We start from the raw sequence: 13,074 nt of genomic DNA on the forward strand, positions 1-13,074 counted from the left end.
CCAATAACAATTTAAATTGTCTCGAGGCGTTTTATAGAGCCCCAGAGCTTGAACTCCTCCAGAGCGAGCACTAAGGCGACTGCGGCAAGGAAAAACTCCCTGTTAACAGGACGAAACCTTGAGCTTAATCTTAATGAACAGATTTTAACAAACAGCTGATAAATTACATGTCTGTCCTTGAGGGTGACAAACTGAGTGATTTTCATCATATAATTTCTTCATTTTTGCAGTGTTTGCATCTGTATGTAAATGGTTTAAAGGTTCATCCCGGTCTTAATAATGCATGCATTTGTGAACGTTATATTCCATATTCCATTTCAACCACATAATTTGATTGGAATTTCATGGTAATTCGACCATTATAGAAAAAAAACACGTGGGGTGTCATCATCAACAAGCTGTGTGCGTGCGGCTGTCAATGCACCCTCTTGTGATTACTTCCTTCTTAATATTTCATACCTACATGTGGTATGACTGCATTTAGCATACATAATTCTTGGAGCAAATGTCACAGTCAAGCAGCAAAGCGCAGGTACAGATCAGTGAGTGGTCTACTGTAGGCGATGCATTATGCATTCGGCAGACTTACGGTGCACTGCCTCCCATGTCTGTTTCACAGGCTGATGGATGAGCTTATGAGTGCCTCATAATTACAGCTGTCATTTTCTCTTGTGCTACACTAGGCTGCCGTGACTGTTGACATGAGGGGTTTGTTTTAAAACACCCATGTATGCGTTCCCATGGGAGAGAGAGAGAGAAGTAGAGAGAGAGAGAGAGAGAGAGAGAGAGAGATGGGAAACAGGAGAGAGGCAGAAAGAGAGGAACAAAGAGAGAGAAAAAAAGAGAGAGGTGGGGAACAGGAGAGAGGCAGAAAGACAGGGACAGAGAGAGAGAGAGAGAGAGAGAGAGAAAGAGAGAGGTGGGGAACAGGAGAGAGGCAGAAAGAGAGGAACAAAGAGAGAGAAAGAGAGATGTGGGCAACAGGAGAGAGGCAGAAAGAGAAGGGAAAAGAGAGAGAGAGAGCCATGCTCATTGTGTATAGAGAGCTACTCCATCTGAAGTTGCCATGGAAATATGGGAACAATGGCGCAGAAATCTTCATCTTTTGTTTTCCACTCAAACACAATCACTCGTCTCTCCCCCAGCCCTCTGTCAAATTTGCGTTTCAGCGCTGAGGAAATAGGCTGTGCTTTCTAACGGACAATCTCAGCTCACGCCGGCGCATGTGGGCTTGTTAAGAGGCCATGAAATCAAAGTGGCAGCGTTTTAAAATGTCGCTCATTTGGATTAACGCCTCCCGCTCCCACTGTCAGCACGGGGGAAAAAAGGAATGTTCCCTCAATCTTTAGACTTTTATTGCAGCCTCATAATTCACTGCGGAGATATTTAAACTGATATTTGGACCCTCCGCTAGAGAGACAGGGGGCTCGAGCGCGTGATGAATGAAACAAGCCCTTTCCCCTCGGGCTCTCTCTCCGCCATCCAAAGGATCACTATCCATCATTCATCTAAATGCCAAACTCAAAACAAGTCTGACTTCTCTGAGTCGTTTCTGTGAATGGCTGTCAGGCTGAGTAATACAGAGAGGCTCTCGTCTCCATTGTTGGAAAGTTTTCTCTTGTGACTTTAGCAGGGGATTAATTAAGCGCCTCGGCTAGGCAATACTGTGATGCCTCGTGTTACAATAATAGAGAACATACTGTTCATTGTACGCACATTCATGTAATCAGAATAGCTCCATCACAGAGATCACTATACATTTTTGATTGTAAATGTGTCACTTTTAACCTACGGCACGTTGTCCTCATGTTATGAAGTAATACATCATGGGGTAAAGCTACTGGTTTTAGCCCTTACATGCCTTTTACCCCTGCAATAACACTGCATGCCAAGCAATAAAAGCAAGATTTATCATCTTTGCGCAACACTTTTATTACAGGACAGAGGAGCAAACCAACAACAAACTAACACAAACAGACAACTGATCAACGGATAAGCTCATGTCTCATAGGTCTTACTCTGTCTTACACATCTGTTTCATCCGGCCGCCAGAAGAGGGGCGCTCACATTCAGCAGCTATAACTGTGGGGCCATTAGGCTTGTGCATTGGGCAATGATGTCTACGTGTGCTTCTGAACCTCCTGCTGTGGGGTGGTGGTTTATTTGGTTAGAAAAGGGTGTTATCAGGTGGGGGTCAAGATGACGCTGTGGATGGTTGTGTGGGAATATTTTTGTGTTTGATGGACATGGATTCATTTATGGAAATATGGATAGCCTGACACAAAATGTGTTATTAAAGTCGTTTGCTTTTCTAGGCGTGTTTCCCAAACCTTTCCATCTCTCAAGGCTTCCCCAAAGAAAAACCTTCCTACGTATTCCTTAAGAGGCTGAATCCATGTTTCTGGAATCCATTATTGTCATTCACGGAGGTTTGAGAAGGCGTGAGATGAATATGATAAGCTTCACTTAGATTGGAGTGCATGTGATTATTTCTAGAAAGAACAGCAACAAGAAATACAAGCAAGTCAAAATAAAGAAGGTACCCAAATAAAGGATAGCGTAGGCTAGATGTTACACATAGATTTGTATTCGCAAGGGATTAAAAATTGACAGCTATACCAATGTTTTTTAATTTGTTTTAACTTAAAAAAATCACAAAATGTAATGCAACACATATCTTGGTGTTACATCACAGTCAGTGCCCAAGTCCAAACACTAACACAACATTTTTTAGGCTCTAAAGCGCTTGTTGTCCCAGCTTATCGGAAAACTCTGTTAAGGTATGGCTGAGAGTGGCCCAGACCAACCTTACAAAAGTATCTCTTACAGAACGTATACTTAGCTTAGGATGATCTGGGAAACAGCTTGAATCATAAAGATACAGCTTTAGGTATAACTTACGGATAACGTAGAGTTAAGAAGGCTTTGGGAAACCTAGCCCAGGTTAATGGCCTGTCTGGTATTTAGGCATCTCTCAGGTGGCTCTTTTCTTGGGTACAGACCCAGCCCTACGCGGACCCTTATCTGGGTGATCTTCCACACAGACCCAGCCCTATGCTGACCCTGGTCTGGGAGATCTTCCACACACAGCTGGATTTGGTTCAGACCCAGTTGCAGTCTGGGCACTGCAATGCACAACACACTGACCGTATGCAAATATGTTTAATTGGATGTTGTGTTTCTGGGACAAAAGGCATCAGTTAAAATGACTACTTGTAAAAAACTGTGTGCCATATAATTTCAACGTGTGCTTACAAATTACATAAAACGATTAGTGAAATACAAGAATATTGCACAACAACAAAGGTCTCGTTTCCAGTTACAATAACATCTGATAAAGTCTGATTTCAAATGTATTTCACCATAAGGTTTAAGGTTTGATTAGCTCTTAAAATCAGGGTTTCAAAGCCTTGGGGCATTTTCTCCTCTTGAAGCCTTACATTGACCTGCCTCATTCAGATAATCAGCCAATCAGTGCTGCCTTGATTGGTCTAATGAAGTGTTCTTAAAATGAAATATGGACTGGCCTAAACAGTTATGGCTGCTGTTAACAGTGATTATTCTTCAAACAAGCCACAATCTGAGTAAGAAGCTAAGAGTCATTGGATGTTTTAGGCAAGCAGAATAAAAAGGCTCTCTCTTTCCCTCTCTCTCTCTCTCTCTCTCTCTCTCTCTCTGTCTCACTCTCTCTCTCTCTCTTTCCCCCTCTCTCTCTCTGTCTCACTCTCTCTGAAATGAGTATTACACAATATCATATTTATGTCATGATCATATATTTCTTTCTATTCTCAGTAATTTATCAACCGCACCACTGCAAAACGTGAAAAAAACACCTGTAACTTTTAAACAAAACATGTCTGCCTCAACGGATATACCAACATGGACAAACACATATAACCATTAATGAATAGACCTAATCTCAATGTCATCAAATACTTTAGCACAAATGAAAAAAAAAAACGAGCAGTTATAATATACTCCTGATATCTAGTAGTCACATCATCTGACGCAGGAACACTTAACAATTAGCCTGCAGTGTCCACAGGTCTCAGAGCAGCCTGAGAGGTGCATCCTGGGACATGCCTGGTGACTCAGGAGTGCTCACAGCTGACAAAGCAGCTTCCGCTCGGTTCTCCACACACTCCACAGTCTCACCTGGATCAGTTACGCTTGTCTGGCTGCTGGCACAGAAATGTGAGCGTGACCTTTTTTTTGTGACAGCCAAAAACACTCTTAGGTTTTTTTTGTAATAATTCCAAGTTTTAGAAAATACAGTCCATCCCTTTGTGCTTTGGATGATAGAGGTCTCCTGTTCTACACCCGCTCTACCAGTGCTCCGGGTCTACATCTAACCACTGCAGCAGACCCGTCACTGTGTGTGTCTTGGAGCACGTGACTGCGTGACGCCTGTTTGAGATTGAACATCTGGAGGAACAGAGGCATGGCGGTATGCTGTGCTGTGAGTTGAGGTTCTGTTTTGATGCTACTAGGTAAGCCTTGAGGCAAAGGTTTGAGTTCTCTGAAAGGTCCTCAGAAGTTACTTGCTCTCGGGCAATTTCTTGTCATTGCAAAAAAAAAAAAAACCTCCCTGCTCTCTGCTTTGAAAGGGTTTGCGCTCGAGGGTATTGTAAAAAGAGTGCTCTCTTCACTTCTGTCAGCCGTGGTGTTTAATAAATCAAATGGAACTACCTGCTTGTGTTTTCTAAAACTTACACTCCGCGACCGGAGGAACTTGAAAAAGTGGTTTTGTGCCGAAAGTCCACGTTTTGTGCATGGACGATAGTTAAAAATCACGAGTAAGAATGAAGATGTCCCAGGGTCATCTGTGGAACACAAGACAAGAAGAACGCACAGACGTCTACATTCTCCTCCTCTCCTCTCTTTTCATTTCCCTTTCTTTCGGTGTCTTCTTTCTCTGCCTTTAGTCCCGTGGCTGCCTCCTATAGGCCGTACTTCTGCAGCAGCTCTGACTGCCACTGCCTCTTGCGCTCGGGGAACGTCGGCGGGATCTTGATGTTGTTGAAGTCCACGATGCACTGCTTCATCTCCTCCTCCCCGTTGGGCCTCTCCGTGCCCTTCCTGCGGCCCAGGCCGCCCCGGCCCTCCCTCGGTCCCCCGACGCCGCTACTCATCGACTGGAAGAGCTCGCTGTTGCGCCTCTTGTCCTGGAGGTCCTCCTTGGGCAGCGCCATCCACTGCACGGACGAGCCCTTCTTGGGCGGGCGGCCGAGCGTCAGCGTGCTGGGCGGGCGCGAGACGGAGTACAGGGCGCCGCAGGGGGCCGGGGAGCTGCCCACGCTGAGCACCTGCGCCAGCGGGGTGTCCTGGGGCGAGGTGGCCTCCGAGTGCGTCTCCGAGCTGGAGGTGGAGAGCTCGTTGAGGGAGGTGCCGCTCTCGCTGCCCTTGTCTGGCATCTTCTTGTGCTCCTCGCTGTCCTGTTTCAGCGAGACGGACTTCACCGAGGGCCCTGTGCAGAAACAGGCGAACAAAAACAAACAAAAACCAAACAAGACATGAATGTTAGAGTGAAATGGGGTTAGAACATTGCACCAAATCAGCTTTAATTTAGATAGTTATTTGTGTAGGACTAAGCTGTGATGAAACAATTACTGGATATGTGCATTAAAATCCTCTCTGTTGGTGTGCGGTGCTATACTCTTTCATGATGCTTCACGGTTTTGTGAACCAAATGAGGGGAATAATCCGGAAACTGCACATTTTTCTAAAAACAGCTGGCTTACATTGCTGTAAGATGAAAGTATAGAAATGATTGAGCCTATCCCATTTGAAGTTTAATGAAACGCTACTTTGGTCTTGCAAAGGGAAAAGTTTAAGTTTCACACCGCAAATTGAGATGTTTATGTACAGTACAAAGAGAATATAATGTATGATTGTGAGGTTCCAACAGGAACATGTAACAATAACATAATCATTAGCGTATGAAATGTCAAATCTCTCATTCAAACCCCATATACATTTTTAGACTCACATGGATATCACATTACGCATTGCACACACTTTTGTGTAATTGGCAGAGTGTGCGTGTCTATTGTCTATTAAAACAACTTCATTAGCATAGCATTATAATGCTCACCCTTTGCCCAACTCTGTGTGTGTGTGTTCTGGGAGGGGGAACTGGGAAAGAAGTCAGTGGGCCTGTTAATGTGATGTAATTAAGGTGGCCGCTAATTGGTGATTAAATGTCAATATCCAGATCTCGCAGGTCCAGGAGGTCCATTAGCCTCTGGAACAGCTAAGAGACATGGCAGCAGACCAAATCACACCAGAATCTAAAGCAACTCAAGATACATACCCTTTAAAGCTATCATTACAAGAGATATACATCTTAATTACTACTTTAGGAAGCATTAGAAGGATCTAAAGAGGTTTAAAGGCGCAGTCCATTATTCTAATCTACCACATTTTTTGTCAAATTCATCAAAATGCTCGTTTTGGCCCTCTAGGTGCCTGTTTTGTACACTATCCTGGTTCTGTAAATGGGAAACAAACAATGTGGCTCAGACCGAGCCAATTAACCAATTAACATGTTGCTTTATGAGCACTGAAGGGAGGGGTGTAATTTCATTGGCAGTTGAGCTCAAATATCAACAACCAGAATATTCACCAGAATTATGGACTCTACAATCAAAGTGAGACGAAGTTATCTATTTGAAGCGGGCATTGTGTAACTCAGAATTAGTTCATGTATAGAGCACACAAACTGATGAAACTAATCAATGTGGAGTTATACAGCAAAGAGCACACAAACTGATAAAATGCATCCCTCCCCTATTCAGTGGCGGTATCTTTGGAGGAATGGTGTCTGATAAACAAACAAAAACATGAATGTAAATTAGCCAAATAGAAGATTTTTAAAAAGCTCTCCTGTTATTGGAGTAATGGCTATAATCATTGCATCGTATCTGTCTCTAAATAGATGGATGGACAATTATGGCAATTAGTGAAAACAAAGATATGATCTGTGACCTTTCCATTCTCTGTTCATCCAAAAACAAAAGCAGGCCTTCATTTGCCAACAGAAATGAGTGGGTAACGACATATACTCGAACGCACATTTGGTTCCCCCATGTTAATTCCGCAGACTGTAAATAGCTCCGGGAGAGTCAGTCAAGCAGTTACCCAGACCTTGGGTCTCCAGACCAGAGATGCTGTGTGATGGTGGAGTACAACCCAACTCAACCCAAGCCCCTGGCATGGGCCCTTGGCACCATTCCTCCCCCAATGGAGCTGATTACTGGCACCATAACAGGAGTTTTGTACCCCATTTTGGACACAATGGTGTCATTTTGGAACTGCGACTGCAGTAGAGTACATGGCTTTGGGGATCTCTCACTATCATCAGTAGATATTTTGCCAGGTTCCCATTAGGAGGAACAGAGATGGCTGTAGTCATAGAGAGGCCGTTTAAATGGGTAGTTCCGTAGATTATAAAAACCCTTCTGCCACAATCCACTGCGAAAACAAGATCACTATAAACCATCGTTTTCCTTTAACTTGCAAAGCTAACAGACCATGAATTGTGCTCCTGTGCCCTTAAAGAAAATGTGAGCTTGTGGATAAAACCACAGGTCAAAGATGAACAAGAAGCAGTCAGGATCTCATCTCTACCTCGTTACTTTAAAGTTTGAGGGGGAAAAAAAGGTACATCTCAAAGGCTGCTCCTCCTCTCTCTTTACAGTTCAGACAGCTGGAGGTCGTGGAAATAAATCAAGATTCAGTCCTGCACAAAGATAAAGCCTCAATTACATCAAAGACATAAATCTACCCCTGCATGTGTCCTCGCTGTGTGGTAAAAAAAAAAAAAGAAAAGGTGAGTTTTGAAAAGGTGAGCCACCGCAATGCATCAAAAATAAAAGACTTCATATGACTTCAAAGGACACGTGTAAAGAGGAGGGCCACTCAGTCTCCTGGCAGGCATCTCTTGCTCAGATGTAATTGCTCATCATTGTGCTTCCCACTCGTCCATGTAATTGACAGCTTAATACTTCGGTGCCTGTTGTCATTCTGGGGGATTCCTCCATGGTCCATAGGGCTCTACTCTCATCTCTGCCATCCGAAGGAACTAAGGTCTTCAGAGAGTCACACTGCCCTCGCACGCACATAATTTTAACACAGTGAGTGTCATACACACCCTAAATGCAGATATTACCAGAAAACCTTCTTCAGTCAAAGGGGTTCAGACCACCTTAGCATAGAAGGCTAGAGAGTTGTAAGAGGGTTGCCTCTTCTGACACACTCTGGTAAGACTTGAGGTGATTGATGGTGTAGTGGTGTTTCAGAGCAGGCCAGGTTTCACTGACAGACCCAATGCCAAGTTTCAGACTCGGCCTATGGCAGCACTGCCCCACAGGGCATCTTATACCATCACGAGCTACACACATATTTCACAGGCTAAATAGATTCCGACCTTTGTCGAGGGGAAAATGGATTACAGAGGGAAAAGTCGGCCGTGATGGCAATCTATAATTGAAATGCAGAAGGGACGCATGTGTGAGCCGGGAAAAGCAACAGAGAAGGGTGAAATTTAAGAGAGAAAGGGTAAAAGAAGTACAAAATGAAAGCTTTTCTCTGGCGCAGAAATCCCACAGGGTAAAACACAGGCCTGTGTCTGTTCAGAGGGCAGCTCCAAGGTCGAATAGTGGGGTGTACAGCATTCAGGAAATAGCCTGTCAGAGATGCCTTTAGGCACGGGAACAAGACCCAATTACACTTCTGTGGTGTACTGGAAAAATGGTTTGTTTTTATTTCAAAGGTATTGTTTTTCTTTATTCGTTTAAAGTATTACGGTAATGTGTGTTTTAATGCAGGCCCGGTGGCCTAGACTGTGTTCAGTTTCTACAAATGTCTCAATTCCATGGCAGATGACAAAAATAGGAGTATCGGGCTGTTGCACCTGTGGGAAATGTGCTAGTTTTTCTGAAAATATAAACTCTTCCGATTCCTCAGATGGGAAAAAAAAACATCACAGGCGCCAATTTTGCATGACTGCCAATCTCAGTGTGTTTGTTGCAGTCTGTTCATTGCGGTGTGTGTGTGTGTGTGTGTGTGTGTGTGTGTGTGTGTGTGTGTGTGTGTGTGTGTGTGTGTGTTTGTGTGTGTGTATGTGCATGTATGTGCGTGTAATTGAGTGAGTGTGCGCATGTGCTGTGGCTTGATGATGCTACTTGTTTTGTTACGGAAGGAGGAAAATGAACGACTCGACAAATATTTATTTGAACACAGAGCTGCCCTCGGGAGAGCGGCGGTACCCAAGCCGAGGAACAACAAGGCATTCTGGGAAGAGCGCAACACACTTCCCCGCTCTCCACCTGCATTTCATTTAGGCCTCAGGAAATCAACGTTTCACCCGCTTCAAAGACATGCTAATTAATGATTCCACTTACGAAGGGAAAAAAGCTCATGGTTAGCATGTTATTTAAAAACGAATTATCTGGCTGAGAGAAGCTGGGCTCGGAACCTGTCCCGTATCGCGCCAGATGGCCACACAAGCCTCCATATCTCAGGGGGCAAAGTGATGTCCTAGAAACAATGCGAGCAGGAGCTGTGTAAACATATTGTGCTCACTCATGCTTTCTGGGTAATCTTGCTCATAGAAATTCCCATCTGTGTTTGAAGGCACAGTCCAACAGAATGCAGACAGTCTCCTCTCCTTCCCCTCCAGATCTCTAATTTGCCTGTTAATATACAAGACAAAAAAGCAGCCTTTAGATTATTGCAGAAACCCAGTAATTGCATTCTCAATTCAACGTTAACTGAAATCACTGTACGATTCAATTAGCAGTTGTACTGCTTCCTCTCTTATTAAACACGGTGCACGTGTCTCGACTTCCACAGGAACATTGCCCCCGTGCCACTTTCGTAAATGAGGTATTCCTCCAGGAGCCGCTGTGTTGTTCATTATCTGTCTCACTGACTGAGGAGGAGCATCATCAGGAGCTTTGCCGGGAGCTTTGAGGGGAACAATGCGACGTGAGACGAAGACGAGCCGTGTCGAGCAGCTGTGATTATTTGTTTCGCACGGGCAGTTTGCTACCTGTCTCTGAGCCGGGCCCCACAAACGCTTATCTAAATTAATGAAAGCCTTCTTTAATTGACAAACCGCGCGGCAGACAATGAGTATTGGCCCCGCTGGTTTTGTTATCTTCCCTGCAGCGGCGTATCATCTCATTCGTCGCTCGGCAAAACACATCAGTCACCACCGGAATGGTGATGTGTGTGCCGCCATCACGTAGAAGTTTCCGAAGAAGGAAGTGGTAAACTTCCAGGGGGAAAGCGGATCCATCATCCTGAGAGTGGTCATGTGATCCATGTAGTTTCTACAGTTACATTTTCAAACCATGATGGCTGTATTGAGGAGTGCATCACTGCATGAAATACCTTCCCCTTCATCCATGTGCCCATCTCTGGTGCCAGTGATCACATGATCCAACCGCTCGGTTAGCCACAAGATGGAAAGCGGAGCAGAGGGGTGGTTTAATGAGGACGGCCACACAGCCTGATGTCTCTCTCTTGGATGACAACCAGACTAGGCTGATGGACCATGTCAGGCGCACTTCCTCCTCACACAGAATCATTCCAGAAGATCCGCCACATGGTACTGGCCCTAATCAAGACTTGCTTCTTTCCTCTTTAGAGATACAAGTAGTTACGTAGTGAACACTCGTCTCCAAAACGAGCTTCAGGCGAAAGGAAGATATAAATGTTATTAGTAAGATGTTATTAGTGTGTTCTCTCAGGTTATGTACCTTGTTGCATGTTGTGTTACCTTGTTTTGACATGCCCTGCGCTTATGCTGTGTTGCTGCGCTCTGCACTTGTTGTGTTGTCTTGACTCTGTGACTTGTGCTAATGTATGTCTAGTGTGAAATCTTCAGCGCCAATATAAGAGAAACATCATTTCAAGCCGCTTTATAATGTGAATGGATGGGCTGACAATAACGTTCTGACTTTACTCTTGACTCTCTTGTTCCCTGCTGCGAAATGAACCAATGACAGACATCTTATTAACACCCATCTTTTTTTTTTTAACACTTTGCTCTTAGGCACTTTCAGTCTCCGTTTCTGCCTCAGCCACTGCAGTCTTCTCTAATATCCTTATACGCTCTTGTATTCTCTTCCAGGTCTTGCCACACCCCGTGAGGCATTTGAGGAGAAAAATCCTTTAACAGAAATGACGCTGAACGGGACTCAAGGCCAGCTGAAGTGCCTTCAATTGTGATTTCATCTCCAGCACTAACACAGCAGCTGGGTCTTTACTGCTAAGTGTGAAGAGATTAATCTCATCACTCTCATGAGTGTAAAACCTTCTTCCTCACATTTGACCAGTTTTGAATTTTGTCTCTACAAAAACGTTGTTCATGTCCTTTAGACCCGTTGTTGAACTTTGACGCAGAACTGAATACTGAGTGTATTAGCCCTGAAGCAATCTCTCTCTCTCTCTCTCTCTCTCTCTCTCTCTCTCTCTCTCTCTCTCTCTCTCTCTCTCTCTCTCTCTCTGTCTCTCTCTCTCTCTCTTTCTCTCTATGATAAGAAAAGGCCTATTTGTGCTTTATATAGATTTAAATAACTTTATATAGATTTAAATTATGTATGAAGCTATGCTTTTCTACTATGTATCTGAAAAATAGTCTTAGCATTGCCAAATTGAATATATCACACAAATACCATATGAAATATATTGTGTAATTATTGAACTAAGAGACAACCTTCTTCCTGAAACTTGCCTTGTACGTGGCACTGCCAGTACTGCTATGGACCAGTGTAACCTACACCTCTTAGTAAAGGGCAGAAAAAACGGACAGTTTTGAAAAGATACGTCGAGGTGATGACAGCCAGGCAGCCTTTCCTCCTCTCATTCAGATACTCAGGCTCTACACTGTCATCTGTCAAGTTTGGTTGAATATTTGATATGATGTGCCACTCTGTCCTGACTAATGAGGTCTTTTTTCAAAATGAATGGTTGCTGTGAGGCTGTGTCACCAGCACCATGTGAGTTTAATTTTCATCACGGAGCAAATGTCTTCTGAATACTGAACACTCAGCTTCGTCTGAGAGGGTGTTCACATAATACAGATCACGCTGCAAAACACCAGCGGAAAAAATCCATGCTCTGTTGTGCTACTACTTGAGACGTGAGGAGTATTTGAGTACGCCGTGACACTTGAGACCTTTTAGTCTGCGGAGCCATGTTGTTTTGTCTAATGGAAATCAAGGTCATCTCACGATTCTACTGGCTGAAGATGTTCAGAATAAAATGACATGAGTACTTGTATTTCTCCTTCACAAATACAAACACATTGTGCACTGTTTAAACAAACCACAAAATATCAGTTAATAACACAAAAGATAACAAAATAATATCCTGACTGTTTCTAAAAGTGTGAAAGACACTTCAAGATCTAGTCACTAAGACACTGAACACTTAACTACTCCCTGTGGTGGGAGAGAGGGCCTGAGGTGGCACTCAGGTCTAAAGTGTGAAAATGTACATGCTTTGACTGACTTTTCTCTTAGCAGCCAAGCCCTAATAAATGCAACCCATGAACCACAACACACAAAAGGTCATGACCATTTCAGACGGGCTTACACTGGATCACACTCAAGAGTTTGGCTGTGCTTCAAGGGATCAACAGTTTCTGCTCTTTCTGTGTGGTGGGGTGGGCAATAATACTGGGATTTGGACCCGGACAGCCGCTCACGCTGGGGGGGATCCGAGCCAAGTCGGGTTCAGATCTGGCCACTGTCTTGGCCAGCGATGCTCTGCTCTCTCTGCTCTCTCTCTCTCTCTCTCTCTCTCTCTCTCTCTCTCTCTCTCCCCCACTCTCTCCCTCTCTCTCTCTCTCTTTCTCTCTCTCACTCTCCCCCCCTCTCTCTCTCTCCCTCTCTTTCTCTCTCTCTCTTGCTCCCCCTCTCTCTCACTCTCTCTTAAGGCTGGAGGGGTTGGAGATGACTGGAGGATTTGGACAGACCTGGCAATCAGACTTGTGATCAATGGAGGCTTGTGGTGATGCTCCGCTATCGGGGCCACACAAAGAGGATTAGCAGTGGGTTAGTG

At 44.3% G+C, this 13,074-nt stretch overlaps 1 protein-coding gene across 1 annotated transcript in view; it reads right to left on the reverse strand.

Moving 5' to 3' along the window:
- Window positions 1–4,940: 4,940 nt before the first annotated feature.
- kctd8 (potassium channel tetramerization domain containing 8) overlaps window positions 4,941–13,074 on the reverse strand; it is a gene marked incomplete at both ends in the record, with an annotated part of 15,338 nt that continues 7,204 nt past the window's right edge. The window contains one exon of the mRNA XM_080843067.1: window positions 4,941–5,467. Coding sequence (XP_080699193.1) covers window positions 4,941–5,467 — 527 coding nt within the window. The remainder of the gene's footprint in view (window positions 5,468–13,074) is intronic.

Source organism: Sprattus sprattus (assembly GCF_963457725.1).
Source record: "Sprattus sprattus genome assembly, chromosome: 8".
NCBI classification, from domain to species: domain Eukaryota; kingdom Metazoa; phylum Chordata; class Actinopteri; order Clupeiformes; family Clupeidae; genus Sprattus; species Sprattus sprattus.